This window comes from Trifolium pratense, linkage group LG2 (genome assembly GCF_020283565.1).
Source record: "Trifolium pratense cultivar HEN17-A07 linkage group LG2, ARS_RC_1.1, whole genome shotgun sequence".
Classification (NCBI taxonomy): domain Eukaryota; kingdom Viridiplantae; phylum Streptophyta; class Magnoliopsida; order Fabales; family Fabaceae; genus Trifolium; species Trifolium pratense.
The window spans coordinates 33,147,168-33,173,188 of record NC_060060.1 but is presented as its reverse complement, the minus strand read 5'-3'; the positions used below and the strand labels follow the sequence as shown (position 1 = coordinate 33,173,188).

General features: G+C 30.9%; 4 protein-coding genes across 4 annotated transcripts; 2 read left to right on the top strand and 2 right to left on the bottom strand.

Moving 5' to 3' along the window:
• Positions 1-558: 558 nt before the first annotated feature.
• Positions 559-6,961, top strand: LOC123910618 (probable protein phosphatase 2C 62). Its single transcript, XM_045961777.1, has 10 exons — positions 559-979; positions 1,141-1,704; positions 1,822-3,851; positions 3,966-4,096; positions 4,630-4,696; positions 4,784-4,874; positions 5,163-5,332; positions 5,757-5,900; positions 6,160-6,288; positions 6,534-6,961. The coding sequence occupies exons 1-10, from the start codon at positions 757-759 to the stop codon at positions 6,693-6,695; spliced, it is 3,711 nt and encodes a 1,236-aa protein (XP_045817733.1). The 5' UTR covers positions 559-756; the 3' UTR covers positions 6,696-6,961.
• Positions 6,962-15,225: 8,264 nt separating this feature from the next.
• Positions 15,226-15,666, bottom strand: LOC123904585 (S-protein homolog 5-like). Its single transcript, XM_045954231.1, has one exon. It carries the CDS (start codon positions 15,664-15,666, stop codon positions 15,226-15,228), a length of 441 nt encoding a protein of 146 aa, XP_045810187.1.
• A 2,352-nt stretch (positions 15,667-18,018) lies between these two features.
• LOC123904584 (S-protein homolog 5-like) lies at positions 18,019-18,483 on the top strand. The gene has a single exon (XM_045954230.1). The coding sequence runs from the start codon at positions 18,019-18,021 to the stop codon at positions 18,481-18,483; it is 465 nt and encodes a 154-aa protein (XP_045810186.1).
• A 2,730-nt stretch (positions 18,484-21,213) lies between these two features.
• Positions 21,214-25,863, bottom strand: LOC123910620 (CD2 antigen cytoplasmic tail-binding protein 2-like). The gene is made up of 10 exons (XM_045961782.1): positions 25,676-25,863; positions 25,316-25,532; positions 24,741-24,866; positions 24,499-24,651; positions 23,670-23,796; positions 23,473-23,514; positions 22,901-23,071; positions 22,733-22,775; positions 22,472-22,549; positions 21,214-21,835 (listed from the first exon to the last, which is right to left on the bottom strand). Exons 1-10 carry the CDS (start codon positions 25,756-25,758, stop codon positions 21,769-21,771), a joined length of 1,107 nt encoding a protein of 368 aa, XP_045817738.1. The 5' UTR covers positions 25,759-25,863; the 3' UTR covers positions 21,214-21,768.
• Between the last annotated feature and the right edge of the window lie 158 nt (positions 25,864-26,021).

Genomic DNA, 26,021 nt, shown 5'->3' with positions numbered 1-26,021 from the left:
TACTTGACAATATTTGGTCCCTATATAAAACAGATTGGAAGTGGCTGATGCGTTGGCTTCGATAGAGTGTCTGTAAGTTGGATGCATTTTATTTGATAACCCTTATGGGTACATGTTGGGTCATCATGAGGGGACAATCAGGAGATCATTCATATTGGGCTTAAGAATAACTCTACAAGTGAGTTGAACACCACACTCTTACCCAAAATCTTAAGGTGTTAGGTTTATGGATCCTCTCACTTATAAAATATTCAACCTTCACTTTTTTAAGCAATGTGAGACTTAACCACTCACACTTGCCACAACAGTACATATTACATAAATGAAAATATCATAATTCAAATCATAATATCTACATATTACATACAAGGTATCTAACCGAGTTATACATAGAACCTATAAAACAATTTTTTATTTTTTATTTTATTTTAAATATTTTGAAGTATATGGAACACTACTTGAGAACTTTTTTTTTTTTTTTACAATAAACACTACTTGAGAACCTAAACTAAAATAGTAAAGACAATTTAAGCTATAAATATCCACATGGATGAAGTTAATGACATGTATGGTGTACAACATTTCACCACGTGACCTTTCCTTTTCCTTCATCGTCCTTGTTGTTTCTTATACTTTACAGAACACACACATAGACACACACAGTTGCATGTTGCAACTCCTACACTCAGAAATAGAAACAATCAATCAATCAGTTAATGTTATGTTAATTACATATTATTATTATTGATTGATGAAATGTCTGATCTATTATTCTCCAGAAGCTTCAACTGTCTCTGGTTTCCATGCTTCAATCTTCCTCCTAAACCATCTTCCAAAATCCTTCCATTTTCTCCTTCAATCCCATTTCCCAGACGCTTCATCTTCACTTCCACTCGCCACACCCATGTGCTTCCCAATTCAACCCCTGCTCCTCAACAACCTCAAGAAGATAATGATGTTGATGTTATCTCTTCAACTCGTAAGCTTCTCATTTAACTCTCAAGTTTTTTTCTTTTTTCCTTTTTATTTATTGGGTTCTTGTCAATTTTCAATTTTGATTAGTGGGTCTTGTTTTTTCTTTGAAAAGGAAGTATTTTTTATTTTTTGTTTAATATACTTTAGCTTTTGCTTAATTTACAGAGCGTTCGGATGGAAGTTTTGTGTTTACATTTGGTAATGCTAATGAGATTAAAGAAATGATAGCTGAATTAAACAAACAGAAACTTGTTACTGATTCTGAGGGTGTTGTTGAGGAAGGAAGTGTTGGTGTTTTGCTGAATGATGATGGTGTTGAAAAGTTTAGTAATGAGGATGATAATAGTAACTTAGGTGAAGAAATTGAATCATCTTCAACTGTAGTAGTTTCCGTTGCTGATCAAAATTCTCAGCTTCTCGCGAGTGAAAATGAAAGTAGTGTCGTTCTTGATAGTTACCCTGAGAGTGAGACTCCTGTCATCAATGATTTGCAAATAATTGATAAACATTTGAAGTTGGATTCGGTTGAGGATGGCGATGATGGTCAGCATGGAATTTGTAGTGAAGATGTTGCTGCTGAGCCTAATGTTGTTTCAAGTGTGTCTAAGGAAGAAGATTCTCGAGTTGATAGTCACAAAGAGGTTGTCGTTTCGACGGTTTCTCCAGAGTCAGATGTGTTTTCTGATCATAGTAGTGGTACTACTGGGGAAGTTGAAGAGAAAGAAAAAGGTGAGATTTTGGCTTATGTGATGTCTTCTTAATCAACATTGTCCGTTGAAGTTTTTGAATGTTATTTTCTGTTTGTCAGGTAGAAGGCTAACATTGAAGTTGCTCATCTCTCTACAGTTGACAATGGTCGTGGTGTGGATAGAGCAGCAACCAGCACAGCAGGTGGTGTTGATGATACTGATTTAACTGAACTGGTGCAAGTATCCACTTCCTTAGAGTCTGATCATTCTGTCAACAGAATAACAAACAACCTGATTGGGAATGTTGATGCTGACATAAGTGAATTGGAAGCAGTATCCACTTCTTTAGAGTCTGACCATGATGATTATGGTGCAGGGGACAATACTGGAAGTGTTGATGCTGATATGACTGAATTGGTGCCAGTTTCCACTTCTTCAGAGTCTGAACAAGTTGATTATAGTGCAATAGACAATCTGACTGGCAATTTTGATACTGACATAACCGAATCTGTGCCAGTATCTACTTCTTTACAGTCTGAGCAAGATGATTATACAGTATCAGACAATCTGACTGCCAGTATTGAGGCCGCAAGAAGTGAATTGGTGCCAGTACCCTTCTCTTTAGAGTCCAAACAAGTTAATGATAGTGAAACAGACGTTCCGGCTGGCAGTGTCGATACTGACAATAGTGAATTAGTGCCGGTATCCGCATCTTTAGAGTCCGAACGAGTTGATTATAGCGCAGCAGACAATCTGGCTGGTGGTGTTGAAGCTGATGATAGTGAATTGGTACCAATGTTGACTTCTTTGGAGTCTGAACAAGTAACAGACAACCTGACTGGCAGTATTGATGCCACAATAGGTGAATTGGTGCCAGTATCCCGTTCCGTAGAGTCCGAACAAGTTGATTATAGTGCAGCAGACGATCTGGCTGGCGGTGTTGATGCTGATGATAGTGAATTGGTGCCAATGTCGACTTCTTTAGAGTCCGAACAAGTAACAGACAACCTGACTGGAAGTGTTGATGCCGCAATAAGTGAATTGCTGCCAGTATCCCCTTCCCTAGAGTCTGAACAAGTTAATTATAGCGCCGCAGATGATCTGGCTGGCAGTGTTGATGCTGATGATAGTGAATTGGTTCCAGTATCCCCTTCCGTAGAGTCCGAACTAGTTGATTTTAGTGCGGCAGACGATCTGGCTGGCGGTGTTGATGCTGATGATAGTGAATTGGTTCCAGTATCCCTTTCCGTAGAGTCCGAACAAGTTGATTATAGTGCAGCAGATGATCTGGCTGGCAGTGTTGATGCTGATGATAGTGAATTGGTGCCAATGGTGACGTCTTTAGAGTCCGAACAAGTTGATTATAGTGCAACAGACACTCTGACTGGCAGTGTTGATTCTACAATAAATGAATTGGTGCCAGTATCTCCTTCCTTAGAGTCCGAACAAGTTGATTATAATGCAACAGACAATCTGGCTGGCAGTGTTGATGCTGATGATAGTGAATTGGTGCCAATGGTGACGTCTTTAGAGTCCGAACAAGTTGATTATAGTGCAACAGACACTCTGACTGGCAGTGTTGATTCTACAATAAATGAATTGGTGCCAGTATCTCCTTCCTTAGAGTCCGAACAAGTTGATTATAATGCAACAGACAATCTGACTGGCAGTGTTGATGATGCTAACAATAATGAATTGGTGTCAGTATCTACTTCTTTAGATTCTGAACAAGTTGATTATAGTGCATCTGTTAACCTGACTGGTAGTGTTGATGACGGCATAATAAGTGAGTTTGTGCCAGTACCAACTTCATTAGACTCGGAACAGTCTGTTAATAGAGAAACAGACCACCTGACCGATGGTGGTGATGCCGAGTTAAGTGAATCGGTGCCAATAACCACTTCTTTAGAGCTTGAACAAGTTGATTATATTGCAACGGACAACCTGACTTCCGGTGTTGATGCTGAGTTGAGGGAATCCGTGCCAATATCCACTTCTTTAGAGCCTGAACAAGTTGATTATAGGGCAATAGATAGCTTGACTGGTGGTGTTGATGCTGACTTAAGCGAATTGCCACCATCATCTCCTTCTTTGGGGTCTGAACTTCATGCTAATGATGATGAAACAAGTAACCTCGTCGTGGATGACTCAGTTGATGCAAGTGAATTGGAAAACTCAGTATTGTTGGTTAGTCTTATTCCCTTTCCTCATGGAGGGCCAAAATTCACTTTACTTTGCATACAATTTTCTTTGAGTGCATTAACGCTTCTAATATGATTTCTTTGTTAATTTTGTGTTTAGTTGGATGATTTGGTTCCATCCTCAGACTTGGAAAAGAAAATAGATGTTGGCAATACTGAAAGAAGTGATTATGAAAATCCATTACTCAGTACTGTAGCAGAGATACATCCAATTGAGTTGGCTAGTGAAGGGTAAGCTAACTATCTTCTCCTTTCTGTATTCTAAATTAGATTCACTCTTTCTCCTCATGGTCTTCAGTATGTGATTAGGCAAATATATTACCATTGGTAAAAATTTCACCTTTTTTCGTTGAAAATAAATATTTCTGAGCACATCCTAGTTGCTGAATTTGGTGATAAAGCATTGAACATTTTTGAAGCCCGAGACTGATATAGGAGTTGCATATGGTGGAAGCAAAATATTGGTTTTGTAAGGAATGAAACACAACAATTTCTAAGTTTAATGTGTCACAAATTATATCTTGATGCCTTTTGCTTTGAAATTTCATTGAGTATATAATAGTTACAACATTTATGTCTAACAATTACAAATTACGGGAACAAATCAATTCCTGATTTGTCTTTGATTTATCTTATTATCTAATCTACTATTGGGAAGTTGATAAATATAATTTCATATTGATATTACGTCATATAACACATTTCTTGGAATTTTGATTGACCCTTTTTATGGTTCTTCTTGCCGGTTAATTGCATGTGCACAGGGAAAATATTTCAAAAACCGAGCTTTTACTAGTTTCTGGTGCTGCTTGCTTGCCTCATCCCTCTGAGGTACCTTCCTGACATTAATATCTTGACATTCTTTACTCAAGTCTAGAAGTAATGTAACCCGCAATATGTACTGATAACAACTTTCAGGCACTGACAAGTCGAGAAGATGCTTATATTATTTCTCCCCAACAAAACTGGCTAGTTGTGGCTGATGGAGTTGGTCAGTGGTCACTTGAAGGTATTCTTTCTGCATTGAATGCTAGTTTTAATACAAACTATAACAGTCCAATTAAATAATCAAAATGCTATTTATCGAATATATTTTTACTTTTTTTTTTTTTGGTTACAAGAATATATTTTTACTTAACTCACTGTAATTTGTGAACTTGCATTTACTATTTTGAAAATATTATTTCCATTGTTGGACTGAGTAAAGACTACCTTTTTAAGTTGCCACTATCACGGATCTTATTTTTAGTCTTTTTCGGTTGTAAAGTATACTTATACTCCTGAAAAAATTATGCAGGGAGTAATACTGGAGTGTATATCAGGGAACTCATGGGAAACTGTGAAAAAATTGTGTCAAATTATGAAAACATTTCAACAATAAAACCTGCAGAAGTTATTATCAGAAGTGCTGCTGAAACACAATCTCCAGGGTCATCTTCTGTTTTGGTTGCTTACTTTGATGGACAGGTAAATGATTATCTGTTTTCGCAAAATAGTTTAAATTTGAACAGAATAAGTAGCTAGCTCAAATTAATGATAATGGTAGTACCAGATTGAGTGACATCTGAGTTACTCATTCAATTTATACTGATTTTTCAACTATTTCATAATATATGTATATCAGTATGTCCCGAATTATGTTTTAGTACTTCTAGTGTGATTTGAGTACACTATACTATTTTGTCTATAAAGCAAGTGTCCCATTACTTACCGCTATTGTTTTGTGATACGCTATTTAGTGCAAAGTGTTGTCAAATAGTGGCGTTATAGCATTGTAGCATAACAGGATTTGAAATTTGAACAAACTGCTATTTTCCTGCGATCCGCTCTTGACGACATTGACATAGATTTAGGTTGCAATCATAATTGTTTCTTTGCAATTTATCTGCAGGCCTTCCATGCTGCCAATGTTGGGAACACTGGATTTATCATTATAAGACATGGTTCCATCTTCAAAATATCAAATGCCATGTTTCACGAATTCAGTTTTCCGATACATATAGTTAAAGGTGACGACCACTCAGAAATCATTGAGGTATGTAATCTACCACGTAACATTTTCTCATTTTCACCTGATATGAGAAATAATTGGAAAATTATTTGTTTCCTTTCTCCTATAGAGTATAGACATGAGCTTTTGAGTATACTTCATTTGAACATTGAGACTCAAAATTATAGAAGTGGCTTGGATGATTTTAGAGTACTAACTAATTAATAATATTCATTAAACCTACAAAAATAATTTGGATATATCGATTAAATACGATAGAAACTCAAAGTAAAATGTGTTTCAGGAGTACAAGATCGATCTACACGACAGTGATGTGATTGTATTTGGCACAAATGGCCTTTTTGACAATCTTTATGAACAAGAAATAGCATCAACTATATCAAGATCACTAGAAGCTAGCTTGAAACCTCAGGTTGGTTCTCGTCTTTATGGATTTCTTTTCCTTTTGGGTCTGTCCATCTTTCTATTGATTACATGTAGCGATGATGAGTACTAAAGAAATTATTTTGTTGATTATTGTATCCTCTACATTATATAAAATGTAGATTTATTCCACAAATATTTCAAATTCCGTCATCCATGTCCTACCAAACTGTTGCTTATGTAGTCTAAAACACTTGGTAGCTTATGCTTACATGTATGGATAATAACTTGCAGGATATAGCAGAAATTTTGGCGACAAGGGCACAAAAGGTTGGAAGTTCAAGATCCACCAGAAGTCCTTTCGGTGATGCAGCGCAGGCTTTGGGATATGTAGGTTATGCAGGTGGCAAGCTTGATGATGTAACTGTTATAGTGTCATTAGTTCAAACTACATAGCCATGTCTCATATATTTGTCTCATTGTCTATCTATATTTCACGTGCACATACAACCGAACCAGTTGCTTAAATTTATCATGATACTGTGAAGAGATGCAATTTTTTCCAATGAACTTTCCACCTACCTTGGGATTATTGCTGTATAATGGATACCATTTGTTATGTAGATATCAGTTAAGGGGGTTTAGTGAGTGAATGATTAAGGAGAAATGAATGGAAGCATTATACAATATTCATGCAACCTTCATTTGTTTTATGACTTTGTCTACTCTTTGTTTGATCACGGTCTTGACTAGTTCATACACTGTTTTTCATACACTGTTTCCCCCCTCAAATAGTCTAGTGATTAAAATTTTACTTAAGGTGAATAAATCAGGTTTCGGATTCTGCATATAAAATTTGATATATCTACCAACCAAGTTATGCTCGAGATGACTTCTCTTGACATGCTATTTTACTAATATCTTTTTTTTTCCTAATACTTTACTAATATCTCTCATTAAATTAAAATATCATTAAATAAATAAATATTTTTTTTATAAGCATAAAATGAATAAGGTTAAATTGCTTTTTTGGCCCCCTAATTAACCTTCACAAACTTGCAATTTTGATAATTCAATGTTAAAAGTTTAATCTTATAATTTAAAGTGTGGAGTTCAAATTTTGATGATCATTCCTGTTAATTACTGCATTCACCACTCTCCATAAGCTTTGCATTCACCACACACACTGCATTCATTCACATTCTCCTCAACTATTACTAATTCACTCTCCATCACGATCTTAACGATTTCTACCGCATAAAATCTTCAATTTTTGTACCTACAAAATAATAATGCGTTAGTGACAAGACAAGGGTCAATATTAGAAATCAAATTGTCTATACGAAAAAAAGAAAAAAAAAACCCAACGAAAATGTACCTATTGAATTGAGTATAGAAAATGAATGAAGATATGTTGTGTTGTGTATTGCGGTAAATGATAGTAGCCATATGTGTGTGCTTGGGTATATATAGAATGACTGAATGTGTGAGTGAGGGTGGAATTTTTGTTAGTTGTGACATACACATAGAAGTGTAGATGACAGAAATTGCAACCAACGCATGCATGCATAGAAGCTGAAGGTGACAGAATTTACAAATAAAAATATCTTTTCTTAACTCCAAACTTCAAGATAGCTTCCTTGTTTCTTTTGTTTTATAATTAAAACAAATAATTAAATTTTTTTTGGTACATAACAAATAATTAATTCTAAATCTAAACTTTTAATCTCAATCATTTCATTTAAATTAAATGGAACACATGCAAATAGTTTATAGCTTATTTTCTAAACGTTATTTTAAATAGTTTATGAGCAGTGGAGGAACCATAAAAAATAGTTTGGGAGGCCATGATTTTTTAAATATATAAATTAAATACAAAATTATATTGCATACAAAAATATATGTCGTGAAAAACACAAAGATACTATTTAACAATTCCAAAAGTTCATATTAAGAAAAAATACATATCTAGTAATTTTTTCATGAGCTTATAAATTATATTCATTTATCCAAATTGACAAAATACAACAAATACAATCACATATATAACATCGTTCAAATTTGTCGCACAAATTATCTTCAAACTGAAACACAAAGACATATATTAAGCAAATCACTTATAGCAACTTGTCATTACATGGAATCACATGGCCGTCCCTAAGAGTTTGGGTGTCCTGTGCAAATTATAATTGTGGCCTCATTTTTTCAAATGAATTTTACTATCAAGATCATAAAAGTCTAAGTGAATTTTAAAATTTAGTTATGATAATTATTTACTTTTTATTTTAACACACGGACGCACGCACGCACGCACGTGCAAGTGTACGCACGCATACACACATACTAAGTAATTAAAAAAATTGGTGTCCCTAAAATTTTGGTACTATGTACGGTCGCTCCCTAAAAAATTGAAAGTAGTTTTGTGTGCTCTTCTACATATTTCAATAAATATCAGTCTACAATATATATTACAATATATATTTACAGCAAAAAAAATTATTATTTTCATATATTAAATTGATAAATACAAAATACAATTTAACACACACACACACATATATATATATATATATATATATATATATATATATATATTATAATTTTTAAATTGACTTACATCGAAGCCAAAAATACTCCGAAAGAAATCAAATTCCCTAGAAATTAGGGTTTGAAAATTTGGGGATTTTGGGTTCGAAATTGATATTTTTCTGAAATTGTGTTTTAGGGAAGAGAGAATCTTACAAACATGGTTTTGTCAAGGAATTTGATTACCAGCTTATTTTTTATACATTAAATTGATAAAATTAAAATATATTATAATATAATTTAACACCAGGTGTCAAAGTTGACACCAAATCATATCGATTTATTTTATTTGATCTAATGGTTAAAATTTGTTTGGTATATTCTTTTTTTACAAAATTTTAAAACAAATATTCTAATAATTAAAGCAATGATTTTCTCCTAAACTGTCTCTCTCGATAACTCCAAACTACACAATCCCTCATAAACAATATCGATTAAGAACTAGTTAACTTTTGGATTAAAAGGGACCAATTTTCTTTTACCATATTTTTTGAAAATATACAACACAACATGCATAAAATGAAAGGCCATAAAAAATAATTTATGCTTGCTTTGCATCATAGATTAATTAAGCCCTGGATTAATTTATGGTTGAGACATTATTATAATTGAATTGAATATGGTTTTGCAGAAATTTGAAAAGATAAAAATTTGATCTCATAATTTATCAACAAAAAAAATTATCAAAAAGATAAACAATTCATATTCTTATTTTTGTTGTTAATCGATATTGCTTATAAGACATTGTGTAGCTTAATCATTGTTTTAATTATCAAAAAAAAAAACCATTAGATCAAATAAAATAAATGGATAGACAGACACATTTAACATATAATAGTATTCTAATATATTATAATTCTTAAATTAGTTACATCGGGGCCAAGAATACTCCGAAAGAAATCAAATTGGCTACACAACAAAAATAAAAATAATTAGGTAAATAAAAAAAAAGCGGTGGAGAGTAAAGATACGGTATTATGTTACCTAACAAACCAAAACCAGTGGCTAGAGTATGTTGCTGCCATGTCATTGGGGTATCCATAGCGACGACAACAACCGTGTATATAAGTGCTTGCTTGTTTGAGGTTGTTTCAAGAAAAGCAGATTCGGACGGACGAGAGAGAAAGAAAAGAAAAAGCATATATGATATATGTAAATGTAATGTATCCCGAGATTTTGAGTGTTTTGTGCAAGTTATAATTTTGATGTCACATATTTGTTCAAATGAATTTTACTATCAAGATCATAAAGAGTCTAATTCTATTTTAAAATTTACTTATAATAATTATTTAACATATTTATTTTAACATGCACGCACGCACGCACTCGCGTTATAAAATGATTATAATTATTTTAACTTGCAAGTTATAAAATGAAAGGCCAAAACTAATTTATGCTTGCTTTGCATCATAGATTAATTAAGCCCTGGATTAATTTATGGTTGAGACATTATTATAATTGAATTGAATATGGTTTTGCAGAAATTTGAAAAGATAAAAATTTGATCTCATAATTTATCAACAACAAAAAAAATTATCAAAAAGATAAACAATTCTTATTCTTATTTTTGTTCTTAATCGATATTGCTTATAAGACATTGTGTAGCTTAATCATTGTTTTAATTATAAAAAAAAAAACCATTAGATCAAATAAAATAAATGGATAGACAGACTCATTTAACATATAATAGTATACTAATATATTATAATTCTTAAATTTAGTTACATCGGGGCCAAGAATACTCCGAAAGAAATCAAATTGGCTACACAACAAAAATAAAAATAATTAGGTAAATAAAAAAAAAACTGTGGAGAGTAAAGATACGGTATTATGTTACCTAACAAACCAAAACCAGTGGCTAGAGTATGTTGATGCCATGTCATTGGGGTATCCATAGCGACGACAACAACCGTGTATATAAGCGACGACAACAACCGTGTATATAAGTGCTTGCTTGTTTGAGGTTGTTTCAAGAAAAGTAGATCCGGACGGACGAGAGAGAAAGAAAAGAAAAAGGAGATCTGATATATGTAAATGTAATGTATCCCGAGATTTTGAGAGTTTTGTGCAAGTTATAATTTTGATGTCACATATTTGTTCAAATGAATTTTACTATCAAGATCATAAAGAGTCTAATTCTATTTTAAAATTTACTTATAATAATTATTTAACATATTTATTTTAACATGCACGCACGCACGCACTTGCGTTATAAAATGATTATAATTATTTTAACTTGCAAGTTATAAAATGAAAGGCCAAAAATAATTTATGGTTGAGACGTTATTATAATTGAATTGAATATGGTTTTGCAGAAATTTGAAAAGATAAAAATTTGATCTCATAATTTATCAACAACAAAAAAAATTATCAAAAAGATAAACAATTCTTATTCTTATTTTTGTTCTTAATCGATATTGCTTATAAGACATTGTGTAGCTTAATCATTGTTTTAATTATCAAAAAAAAAATCATTAGATCAAATAAAATAAATGGATAGACAGACTCATTTAACATATAATAGTATACTAATATATTATAATTCTTAAATTTAGTTACATCGGGGCCAAGAATACTCCGAAAGAAATCAAATTGGCTACACAACAAAAATAAAAATAATTAGGTAAATGAAAAAAAAGCGGTGGAGAGTAAAGATACGGTATTATGTTTCCTAACAAACCAAAACCAGCGGCTAGAGTATGTTGCTGCCATGTCATTGGGGTATCCATAGCGACGACAACAACCGTGTATATAAGTGTTTGCTTGTTTGAGGTTGTTTCAAGAAAAGCAGATCCGGACGGACGAGAGAGAAAGAAAAGAAAAAGGAGATATGATATATGTAAATGTAATGTATCCCGAGATTTTGAGAGTTTTGTGCAAGTTATAATTTTGATGTCACATATTTGTTCAAATGCGGTGATCTTTGATAATGGGATTGCAGAGGTTGCAACAGTTGTTGATGAAGTGAAATTGTGGACGTGGAAGTGGTGGCTGGGTCGGGTGAAGCCGTCTGCCTGCTGTCTTTTTTATGAATGGTTAGCAGAACCTTTGATTTGCCTGGAGAGTTGATTAAGTGTAGTCAGTTTCTGTTTCTGTTGATTTGCCTGAAATTGTTGATTAAGTAGTATTGTTTTTTCTTCTGTTATCCCTCTTTATTCTTGTTTTGTTGGTTTCCTTGGTTTTAGCCTTGGGAATTTGTTTTTTCTGTTTCAGTGTTTCCCTTTGTATATGTGGCTTTAATCACTTGCATGCCTTGTGCTTGGATTATTGGCCTTTTTCTATATATAATATTAATTTTGCTGATTTAAAAAAAAAAATCATAAAAAGTCTAATTCTATTTTAAAATTTACTTATAATAATTATTTAACATATTTATTTTAACATGCACGCACTCACGAGTGCATGCATGGACGCATACACTAAGTTACATAGCCAATTTTACCTCTGTGTTTTCCATGGTAAATAAATAGCCAATTTATGTTACCTCTGCCCTTAACAATAATTTAGTCAAAAAAAGAAAAGAAGAAGCCCTTGCCATTCAAAAAAAAAAAAAGTAACCCCCTTAACAATGTAATACTTCCTCTTTAAATAAATTTATAAAACGGCGGGCCTAAAAATGTATTAATTCCTCGGTCTTTAATTTTCTGTTTTTTATAGCTTTGAGCACACATGTAAAAAAAATAATAAATTTACATGCATTATATGGTTATAAATTTTTTTACCCTTCCCTTAAAAAAAAATTACCCTTAATTCATTTAACGCATACTTTTAATTTTTATAAAGATATAAATTACAGAAAAAAAATATTATTAATTGTATCATGATTTTTTAAAATAATCAAAGTTTTTGACTTTTTGTATAAAAAAAAAAAACTAATCAAAGTTTTGAAAAAAATAAATACATGTTTAAAGAACCAAATATTAGTGACGGAGGAAGAAGTAGTAAATATTAAATGAAAAGAAAATTATAATCATATTTTTTTTACTCATACATTCAATATTCAATAAACTATGAATTGAAAAACTATTTTTTTAGTGGGGGTAAGATATATAATATAAGTAATTGAGTTCAAGTAGTTAATGAATTTTCTTGAATAAATTGTTTGAGAGAATCCAAATTTAGTTCATGTGTGGAACAATTTTTAGTTAATTTTAATTTACTATTTTGTTGAACTTCAAATTACTAAGACCTAGCTCTTTCTTTAAAAACAAACTAGTTAACACACAAAAATAAATTAAGCCTAAAAGAAATTATTAATTACTCCATACACACAAAGTTAGACACATTTCACTGGAATCGTGGTTATATGCTACGTTTTTTGTAACAGTGATTGGTTTGGCAATTTCATGGACCATATCATTGTTCATGGTAGGTAGATGCTTACTCCGTCTTCATACATACGGTGTATGTTGATTCATAAAAGGTTTATAATAATCAAAATATCAAGGTGTATATTTTATTTTTGCTAGAAATTTAATTGTGCGATAAAAAATTGTGAAGGATCAAAATAGATTATCACTAAAATAAAATTCAGTAATGAGGCTTATAATGAAGTAAGCATGTTGCCAAGAATATGTTTAAATTTATATAAAATAAAAAGAATGATTTAAAGAGTTGAGTCTAGACTAACACATGATAAAAGAAGTTTGAATCTCATTTATTTGGTTGCTATTGCTTGGAATTTAAATTTAAATATTTAAAGTCCTGTGAGCTTATTTCAGTTAACAAAATATTGCATTATATATGTAAGGGCTGGAGTACAAACCTCGATAATTTCACTTATTTATCTTAATAGTAAAAAATTTAACCACTAGGCTATTTGATAAAAAAGAAATAATATTTAAATAGTATATAAAAAATTTATAGTTATTATATTTTTGCGTTATCAATTTTATATGCTGGTTTGTATCCCTTATTTTTTTCGTAACAAAGAATTACATCATTGATTTGTATAGGTAAGAACTATAGTCTATAAGCACATATTGTTTTTTTAAGTCAGATTATTTAATGAGAAAGATAAAACACTTTAGCGGAAACCGTTAGATTAGATTAGATAATGTTTTTGCTATAAACTTAACTAATGTCTCATGTCTTATTCTAGGGGTGTGCATGGTCGGTTTTTATCCAAAACCAAACCATATCCATTTATAAACCATTTATTTGAATTAAGATTCATAATCAAATCCACATTTTATTTAAAACTGGTTACCAAACCAGTTATAAATATGGTCATGGTTATATAACCGGTTAATTTATAAATCCGATTATAACTTGATTATTTATCAAATTTGGTTTAAAACCAATCATTTTTTAAATTCGGTTTTAAATATAGTTATTTTTTTTGGTTTAAAACCAATTATTTCTCAGATCCAAATTTAAAGTCCAATTTTTTTTTTTTACGGAAAAGATCAATTTTTTTGAAAAAAATAAAAATAGCCTTCCGTACTCTATATCTTTCGATTTTTTTCTTTACATGTAGATTTTGTGTCGCTGCCTCAAAAATAAAATTGTGTCCCTTCTCTTTCATTTTTTTTTTTTTCTTAATTAAATATCTATGTTTTTTTTATAAAAAAAATACATATAAATAAAAATAAATAATAATGGCCATATACTATATAAAAATAATAAACTGAAAATTATATACAAAACTTATTATAAAGAAAAGAAAAGAAAATTGATGAAAAAATAGAAACCAAGTAACGAAGAAAGAAAGAAGGGAGATCGCGGTGGTGCCGCCGTAACAACGCCGTGCGGCGGCGTTCATCTCTTTTAGTGTGGTTTCACCTCCACTGTTATGCTCTCTCTCTCTCTCTCTCTCTCTCTCTCTCTCTCTCTCTCTCTCTCTCTCTCTCTCTCTCTCTCTCTCTCTCTCTCTCTCTCTCTCTCCCTCTCTAGTTTTTTAGATCTGTGCTTTGTACATGATTGCAAATTGAACAATAAGAAAGGGATGGAAGTTTACAGCCGCAACTCCGCCATGTCTGTCGGCGCGTTTCGACCACTGTTCTCTCACGCTCTTTCTCTCTGTCTCTCTCCCCCTGTTATTTATCAATTTGTTGATGTGTAAATTTTATAGAAATCATGAATCTAAAAATTGTTCCAATTTTGTGAAATCTACAAAATGAAATTGAATTTGAGGTTGTCCATTTTGTCTCTATCCAATTTTTAATTTGAATTCGCGCGATGATGATTTTCATAAGTATGGTCGATATATGATATGATTGACAATAGCAAAACTCACAATATATATATTATTTATTAGTTTTATTCTCAATATATGATATGAATAATAATAGCAAAACTCACAATATAAATTGTTAAAAAAAAAAACTCACAATATATTATTCAATTCATTAGTTTTATTCTTCAATTTATGTGATTATTATTCTCTTCACCAGTTAGCCTATGTCCGTCCTTCAATAGCAGCATTCCACGGAAAACATTGAACAGATCCAACCTTCACCTTACATGGTCCGTATGCATTTATTTGCCAATGACACTCTCTGTCGCAATCCTCCTGATCTCGTTTTTGAACATAAATGTCAAAATATTTAGCTCCATTAATCCATGAAAAACTACACCAGTATAATTTATTCGGTATCATGAATGTAGGATGAACAGTGAAGTTATAACTTTCTTGAAAATGTGTGATTCGATATCCAAAATCATCATGCTTGTCTTTACAATGGACACCAAGCTGTAAATTGCCGGTTAAGTTGTTGGTAACATATACATGTACTGGGTGAGGAATAGTCGAGAAACATTTACCGTCCTTGAACTGCAAAGCAACGAGAATTGTTAGTAACATAGAAACTAATAGCACAATATTGGAGGTTGAAGCCATCTTGAATTGATATATTGTTCAATGGATTTTTTTGTTATATTTATAGTGTAGAATCTGATAAAATAGTTTTTTTTTTTACAGTTATAAATGTTAATTAATTAATCTTTTGACCATATTAATGGTATAATAAATGTAAAGAATAAAATTACTCCCTCCGGTCTTTTTTACGAGAAACTTTTGATTTTTCATGTTCATTCAATAATTAGAAAAGCTCTTACCTAGGCACAACAACTTTAGGCACAATTTTAGGTACACATACATCAATCCAAAAAATGATATAAAAAATATATTTGTCACATCAATTAATATAAATTCAATTTATTTTTCTTTAATTTTATTTACTTAATGTGAGTGTGTCTAACAAATTATTATTTATGCTTGTGCCCATATAAGTATTTCTCCAATAATTAATGTATTTGGTTTATATTATAGACCAAATACATTGGTCAAGTAATGTACCAAAAAAATTTGACTGTTTCTTATAAAAATGATCGGATGGAGCATTTCACAATTTACTACTCACTCTATCCCAAAATATAGGATCTAGTTGACCACTACACATACGTCAATGCACAAGTTTGATCACTAATATATTTAATTGTCTATTTTTAAAAATCATAAAAACTTGATATTTTAAAAATACCGATTAAAATAAATCAAACAAGATAATGTTTACATTTATATATTATTAAAAAGGGTCTTGTTAACATGTGCATATAGGGCACATGATAAAGTATCTTAATATAGAAATTTAACATTTAATGATACAAGACATTTAATGCTTGAAAAGTTAAAATGCACAAATTCTAAGGCATAATTTCTATTTTTACTACCTTAACATGTGCCATATATGCACATGTTAACATTCTCCTATTAAAAAATAATGTAGAAACAAGATAAATATTTTGATAAGTTACGCATTGTGATTAATATATTGTTAATAGCTACCAAGCCATTTCTGCATCCCTAAGCACTACTGAACTTGGATTGCACAACAGCCTGCTTTTAAGATTATGCTTGTGTCAAAAAAAGATTATGCTACAGACCAAAAGTACATCACTGCAGAAATGAAAACGTCGAAACCAGAATCAGATAATGATAACATCAATGAAATTACAGAATAGTTAACGTTATAGATATAATAGCGGAAACACTTACTATGAGAAAACAGTTAAAAATAATCAGAAGCTAAAATTAATTAGAAAACAAGTAAAAATGAGAAGCTATTAAGAGTAGCTTATAAAATAATAGATTTTTTTAGTTGTTTTCTAATTATTTAAAAAAAGTAATTTTTATTATAATAAACAAACACAAAGTAAATTTAACTTTAATAAAAATCTGATGAAAAAAGTTTTTTTTTTTTTACAATTATAAATGTTATTAAATACATAATTTCTATATTAATATACTTATCATATCCTTTAAATGTACATGTTAATCCTCCTAATTACTAACTAACTATATCTTTAACGGTTATTAAATACATAATTTCTATATTAGTATACTTATCATATCCTTTAAATACACATGTCACCGTGACTCATTGTTTTTATCTATATCTACTATTACTATTTAACCATTGTTATTTGGACCGATTTTTCGCAAACTCCTTTATACGTGGCGTGGCATAAGGAAGAAAACCGTTTTTTTACGATTGTTTTGACATTAATTTTTTTCATAATCAAATTAATTTTTTTATGACTCATTGTTTTTTTATATCAATTATTACTACAAATGTTTAGCTTTGAACAAAAAACGCCAACATATAGAAATCTCAGTTTGCCTTTAATTTTTGTACATTTATTTATTGCTAAAAATCTCCAAAAATAATCTCACAAGTCATTATGTGAATAGATAAGCACAGATAAATAAAATGCAAATAAACATGACATAATAACATTATAAAAAAATGTTATTTAAGTCTTCGTGTACTTAACTCAGTTGGCAGAGACATTACATATTATTGCGGGGACTGAGATTTGAACTCTAGTACTCCCACTTATTCACCTTAAAATATGAAATTGTAGTCACAAGGCTACTTAATAAAAAATAATATTTGGTCAAATGTAATAATAAACGACTAAATTATTAATTATATTTGGTCAGTTTTCTGTTTTTGTTAAGTTTTGGTCAAATTTTCTTAGTAAATACACAATGCAGTAATAAATTATACTATAAACATTTATTATGCTGTATGACCAAATGGCTAATTAATAATTTCCAAAAATAATTAATATTTTTAATTTTTAATTTCTAATCTTCATCATGTTCAATATATATATATTATTATATATATAACAAGAATAGGTTATATGTTTCAATATCAAAGTATCATTAATCTAGTGCACAAGAATGATGATTTCAGTGTCCAAAATTTTGTCCTTAGTTCCGATTTTACTAATTATTTTTGTTGCTTTGCAATTCGCAGATGGTAAAGCTGAATATGTTGCCATTGATGGCTTTCCTCCAATCTTTCCACCAAGAGTTCATGTATTCATTAATAACAACATAAGCAATACTGCACTTGGAGTTCACTGTAAAGACAAAAACAATGATGCCGGCTTTCGTTCGATAAATTTTGGAGGAACTTACACGTTTGATTTTAAACCAAATAAATTTGTTCAATCAAGCTTATGGTTTTGTCGATTTTCATGGGGTAATGAATTTCAATACTTTGATATTTATGTCCAAAAACGTGATGTCAATCTTTGTGTGAAAGAATGTCATTGGGCAATAATTAAATCTGGAGCATGTAGGATTATAGACGGTTCTTCAGAATGTTTTCCTTGGAATCCAAAAGTTGTTACGGAACACTGACAACGGATGATGACAAGAATATTTCTCCTCAAAGTTTATGTAATTTGAAGAATAAAAATAATTAAATAATTTATTATTTGTTTGGTTATATAGTCAATCATAAAATATTCACCATTATGAGTTATGAGATTTGTTCTCTCTGAAAATTTTCTTCTCATTAGACCATATGTTAATGTTATTGTTGTTTATGTGGTGTTTGTTGTGGTGTGCATCAATTAGTTTCATCTTCAACTATTTTTGTGTTGGAGAAGATTTTGAACAACTTCAATTATTTGTGAAATTAATTTTATTTATTTAAGCATGAAAAATGATATAGTATAGTTTAAGCAATGATACACGCAGCATCGATTCTGATATTTAGAGACCCGACCTTAAAAGTTAAAAAAAAAATTCTTAATAAAAAAACTAGTCGTGAAAACGAGAATAGATTGGTTAGTGATGGGCTACTAGTGGTAAAAAAAACTAGGTAGAAACAACTTCATTATCTTTCCACCAAAAGAAAATTAGGTAAAAATTCAAAATATCGAACATTTTCCTACTACTAACTTCATCTAATGCTAGAGGAATTCTAATACCTCTTGCAATGGCAGAAAGAATTTTAGGCCTTCAACATTCCAGAGAAAGGTCATTCTTCTTTATGTCAAAAAAAAAAGGTCATTCTTCTTAACCTAATATTAAATATTAGTGTTCCTCACCATGTCCGGGTTGATATCCACTACTCAATTAAACAAATTAGATATTCTCGTTATAATGTTCCTAACATAAATCCTCAATAGTTGTGAAAGTGAAAACAAAAACTTTTTACTAATGGGTGTGATAACTATTTGTCAAACACCTTTCAAAATTGTTAATTTGATCGTTCAATCCAACACAAGAGGGGTGTCACAATCATCAAAAGTCTCCCATGAAGAAACTTCTTAAAACTATTAATCCCAACAACATACTATTAAGTTATTTATTAATGTCTCTCTTCTTCTCAACAAATTCATATTGTTAATATGATATATGAATTAATTAGTGTTAATTACTTTAACTAAAATTTCCCACTTCCTCGATTATTTTTAAAAAAACAATCACTCTTTGAAAATTTGTTGTCACTAAATATAAGTCATATTTTAAAGGGCTAAATAAATTTGTTAAACATTCTGAGAAATGATTTGAATTTGAATTTTCTTGTTGCTGACTTCAGAGTTGTTCTTTATAGTGATGACATGGTACTTCACTTGAAAATGTGCAGAATGTTTGTTCCAAAAGTTGTTCTTTACTTTGAATCTTTAACTGAATATATATATTTAATTTTCTCATCCGCGACCATTGAGTTAATTTCCTTTGATAAAATATTACTTGTTTAGTAACCAAAAAAATAAAATATTACTTGTTTTATTCTCCTTTAGAATCTATATTTAATCTTTTTTTATAAAGACATATTTAATCATTATTATTCGCTACGTTAGGTATGTTGTTCTAGATGTCACTTTATTAATGTCTCATGATCATATTTTGTGAACTATTTATCAAGAAATAAGATCTCTAATCTTGATCTACTATTGACACAAGCCTAATTAAAATTGAAATCATTGTCTTTAATATTGAATTCAACATGAACTTAAAGGATTGCTCAAATAATGATTTTTCTTGATTATTGTTTATGAAGATTATTTATGACATGGTTTTTCAAAGAACTAAAACATTAATGGTATATACTAAAGCATTCTTGAAGAATTGCTCGAAGGATTTTAAAAAAAAAATTTGTGATATAGTTTCTGAAGAACTAAAGAAGAAGAAAAAGGGAAAACCTTAATAATACCGAAACATCTTTGAAGGATTGCTTAAATAATGAAATTTTTATAAATGTTTGAAGATTTGGAACATAGCTCTTGGAGAACTATAAATTTAATAACGAGCATCTATGAAAGAATGCGCAAAAGAATAAATTATTTTTGATCATTAAGAAGAACACTTGTCATAGAAGAACTAAAGTTTTTTATTTTGTTACAAGAACTAAAGGTTTAATATTAACGCAACTCTAATGGATTGCTTAAAGAATATGGATATCCTTAACCGTTGTTAATGAAAAATTATCTGTACAGTTCTTGAAGAACTTAAAAGCCAATATTAAAGCATTTTTGTAGTATCACTCAAAAATATTTTTTCATAATCAAGGTTTATGAATTTTGGTGTTATAATTTTTGAAGAACTAATAATTTAAACATTAATGAAAAATTATTTGTTGTTGAGTTACTGAATAACTAAATTGTAAAATTATTAATGTCTCTTGAATATAAATTTGATTACTTATTTAAATATATTTATTGATTTTAATTTATTTTATTTTCAATAAATTAAAGGTATCACTCGCGCGCAACTAATCCTTTCGAGGCAGTGAGATACATTTATTGAGTTGCACTCTTCCAACAAATACTACTATTTTCTAAAAAAAAATTAATTGTTACTATTTTCTAATTCTGCTGAAATCCACATAAACATTTCTTTTAGCTGTATCTTGTGAATTGCGTGGTCCAGTAAACAGTCCAATTGTTTCCTTCGTATTCTTTGATATGCTTTAAGACAGCATACTCACATAAATGTGGTGTTATTATTTTCCTTTGTTTTTTAATTGCAGTTAGCATTACTTATTTAAATTTTTGCCGGTATTTGTTTAGATGATATGTTTAATTTACTATTTTTCAATTTTCATTTCTGTGAATATAAATTGCAACTCCTAATCCATCAAACAAATTCAAAATTATTTCAAACTCAAAACCTCACAATTGTGCGTGAGAGTTTCAATGGCACTTGTCATTTCATCTACGGAAAGGCCCTAAAATTGACACAAAAAACAGCCATCCAATAGTAAAGCCCTAAAATTGACAAACAAAAAAAAACAACCATCCAATAATTGCATGAGCATAAATATATTTGCACTTTGTAGGGTAAACTGACTACCTCTATGTTTGTTTTCGCAAATCATGGGGTTTTCACGTCGGATCCGGCGCCATCACAAGGAGGCTTCCACTACAAGACACAAGAATATGCTATGGGACTCGCAGGTCAAGAGAGTATGCTTTTTTGGGATCAGCTTTGGTGAATTTTTAAGCTACTACACATCAGCAACCTTAAACGATAAAGGCAGAAGAAAAACAGTTGGCTTAGCACATCAACAAGTTTCCCACAACAAAGTATATGTGCAGAAAGATAAATGATGTTTCTTTCTGTAAATTGCCATTGGAAGACAATGATTGTGGATATGCTATAAATTGTCTATCCTCCCCTTAAACAAGCCCCTCAACTCAAATTGGTTGAAACCTCGGGAACTTCGTCGTAGGTGCCAGCCTCCTCATTATATGAGTACCTGTGTTTAAACAAAAATAAACATTCCCAATGAGCTACAAACAAAAATATCAATAAGACCAGGAATGAGCTGATTACAAAATGCAAAAACTAAACTATACAGCTACTTAAAAAAGGTCCATCCAACACGGAATCCTAAAAATTCAAGAGCCTGAGTTATAGATGGACAAGAGTAATTTCAACCCCTACCCCTACCAATCACCAACAAACATACAACAAGTAGAAACCTTTTTCCATTAAGTAAGGTCGGCTAAATGCGTCAAAAGGTGTCATGCCATGGACCATATCTTGGTAGTTGGTTCTCAATGGTTTGAGCTATAATTTTATTTGATCTCCCTCTAACTATTGGCATATTTTTATCATGGTCTAGCACAAGCAAAATCATACGTATGTCTTTTTATTTTCACCAAAATCAAGCTTAAAGTAAAGTATGAATAATGCATGTTTATTGATATAGTTACCAAATGAGAAATATCATATAAGAAATATCTATATAACCATGATAGAATTAAGATTTAATCAAATGAGCAAAGAACTCGCATCTAAAGGCATTCTGATATTTCAGATGACTAATAATGAGGCTACAATCATAAAAAATGACACATGCACACAAAGATGAATCATGAATTCACAATACCATTTCCCTGATTCCGCAGAGCAATAAAGCCCTGTATTTGGATCATAGTAATAGCCCAGACTGCTGCTGTAATAATACCTGGACATTACATATATCGATGTCAGATTAAATTTTCAACAGATTTTTTATTATAAGAGAATTCATCACGACGAGAAAGACAAAATGAGTACTAAATGAATTTTTGCAGCATTAAAACATAGGTGAGTACTGTAGAACATTTTAAATTATTTTATAAAAAAGTATAGGGAAGAAAAGTCATACCCAGAAGATTCATCATACACATAATCACTTTGCAAAGCTCCACCTGGAAAGAAAAGTAGAACCAGTTAAAAACTTTAAAGATAAAATTCAGCAACAAAATCATCATTTCAGATGCCAAATATATAGAATAACATTTCAGATACCAAATTTATAGAGGCAGGTTTTTACCTTCTGTACCAGAATTAATGGCATCTGATGACGGTTCACTAACTGCATTATTTTCATTTGTAGATGGTTTAGCGGCAGAATCATCATCAGCAAACATATCAAAATCATCTGCACCGGCCAAAGGTGAAGATGTTCCTTCTCCTCTTGCCCTGGCTAATTCCTCATATCCTTCTGAAAAATAGAAATTGTAAAATGCATAAGCATTAGCAATTACTGGGGCTACTACGGAAACAGGTACAATTCCTTGCTCCTTAGTCTTTGTTAATTTATGTTATATGATTATATCACCCACCATTCACAGAACAAGAGTCGAGAAAAATGTTGAGAATACTGCTGAGGACCAACTTCCCCTAAATCTAAAGCTTAATTATGTGATGGTCCAAAAAAATAATATTCTTATTACGTCATGATAAGACATAGCTGAATAGTTAATAATTAAATCAAGTATTAAATTAAGCAGCATATTACATCATGATAACAAAGTAACTCAAGTCACAACATAAAAGTAAAGGCGGAAATACAACAATAGCACATGATAAAAATAGAACAGAGACATAATGTAATGCACTGACCCGCTTCTCGCTCGAAAACATCTTTCTTTTCATGATAAACATCTGCAAAAAACACAAAACAGACAAAAATGAAGAAAACAAAATTAAGCATCGTGTGGTAAAACACAAATCTTGAAGCACAAGTTGGATAACATAAAGGATCCCGTATAATGAATGCATGTCTTAACCATGGATGATATCTACAACAAATGACTTACCATATTCACCATTCTCCATAAGTTTCATAGCATCCTCAGTTAGTTGGTCAAATACGATCTTAGTCTCACCAGACATTTTTGTCTTTCTATCACCACTCCCTTTTAACCTTCTCAAACATTGCAAGACCTAATGGAAAAAGTATCAATTAATACAAACAAACAAATGACCTTCAACATCCCTTAAAAAATTAAATATGTACCTAAGTTCTATCGTCAATTATAGTGATTTAATTTCCAATGTCAAGACTTTATGAATTAAGAGAACACAATTAATATTATATAAAATTAACAATGGTAGTCAGTTTACTAGCTAGATATATGACTTTCTAAAACAATAATTTGCTTCTAGTTTTAAGAACGTTTTGTAACCCCTTTTTAGGGTAAATTGGGGGATAACTTGGTTTTTCTCTGCTAACTATGATAAAGAGAAACCAGTAACAACTAGGGTTTAAAGTGACATTGAATAGTCTACTAACTGCGACATATTTAAAAATTCCCTCAACGAGATACTTCAAAACTTCATTGCCATGAAGAAAACCAATGTTTACCTAATTCCTAAACATGTATATAGATCATATACAGTGGAGTGAGTTGACAAATAAATGTTACATTCTGCAAAGATGCTTCAATATAACAAAGACAACAAATCACAAAACAATAAATTAAGGTTTTGTTTGGTTTAAGAAAATATTTTTTGTTTTCATTTTCTACTTTCACTAATTAAAAATGCATTATTTTGTTTTTTCAAATCAATCAGACCTATATTCGAACAAAATAAACAACTCAATCAGACCTAAGAATGAATCGAATGATAGAACATAGGTCTTACTGTTTCCTCTGGTTCAAGAACATTTGCAATGCGCCTCTTCATGATTGCCACATCTTTAGAAGAAAGTTCTTGGGCCTCCTCTTCATCTTTTGTTGCTGCAGTGCTTAATCCAGCAAATCTAGGATCAATCTCAACATTGTCAAGCCATGCATCCTGCAAGTATCCTTGACAATTTATTAATAGAATAAAAAAGAAGTAGTTGTGAATAAAGAATGAAAAATACTAGAAAATAGAACTCTCACCTTAATCTCATCGTCTCTTACATATTCAACAAAATTCCCGGATGCATCGAAATAACCTTCTTCCCTTTCTTTATCTAGGTTGAAAGGCTCAATGTGAATCCCGTCTTCAACAAAATTCTCATTTGCCTGCCAACAACATCACCAATCACTGATTGCTTGCCTATCCTTTCTATCAATATAAGGATGGATGCATGAATATGGAAACAAATTGACTATAAAATTACTACCAATTTAGGAAAGAATCACAGTACGAAAATGCATTTGAATTCGAACACAAGCCAACTGGCTACGAACTTCACAAGCGTACAATTAAGGCTACTAAAATCCATTACAAACACTCCATACAACAAATACAAATTAGTGCTGAAAATTGAAATATATCAACAAGCTTTATACAATGGAGTAAACTAAACTGAAATTGTCAAGTAATAGCAAAGTGCAGAAACAGAAAATGAATAATTCATCCATCAACTTTCGTATTTCATACACCATATAAACAATAATTTAACTCTTTTACTAAGAACCCTATTATCTATCAACATAATAAATCAAAGAAAACTCTAAAAAAAACAAACCTGATATTTCACTTCAGCAGCTGATATATTATTTGAAATAACTCCATGTTCCTCACTCAAAAGCTCAGCAGTAATGTGATTCCTACGTTTCATCCGTTCTTTCGCAGCAACAACCGGATTCGACAGGTCATTCACATTCTCCTCGACAATTACTTTCTCAACTATTACATCTACTGGTTTCCCTTTCTTACCCTTTGGAAACCTCACCCTCTTAGCTCTGTATAATTTCATAAATTCAAATCAATCTTTATCACAAAATTAAGTTCCACAAACTCATTATAATAACAACTCAAAATTGTAATGGAATAAGATAAGATTAGGGTTTGTGAGTGTGTGAATAAGAGGGACAAGAAAAATTACGGTGGATTTGTGGTGGAATTGACATCGTCTTCTTGAAGGGGGCGTTTACCGGTGGAACGAGATGATGATCCTCCTCCTGACATTGAAGCTTTCGAAGAAGAATAAGCGGTTAAACGTTTTCAGCAAAGCGTCCCTAATACTCTCACTCTCTCTTTTTCCCTTGATATGAAAAATCGAATTTAGAATATTCAATTCAAAGCATACACATTTTTTATATATTATTGATTTAAATAAAAATAAATTATAGATCAATTGCATTTTAACCTTTTGTTTTTATTTTTAATGTTTTCATGGCAAAACTTACACCAACAGAAGAACAACATTAATTAAAATAGTTTTCATGAAT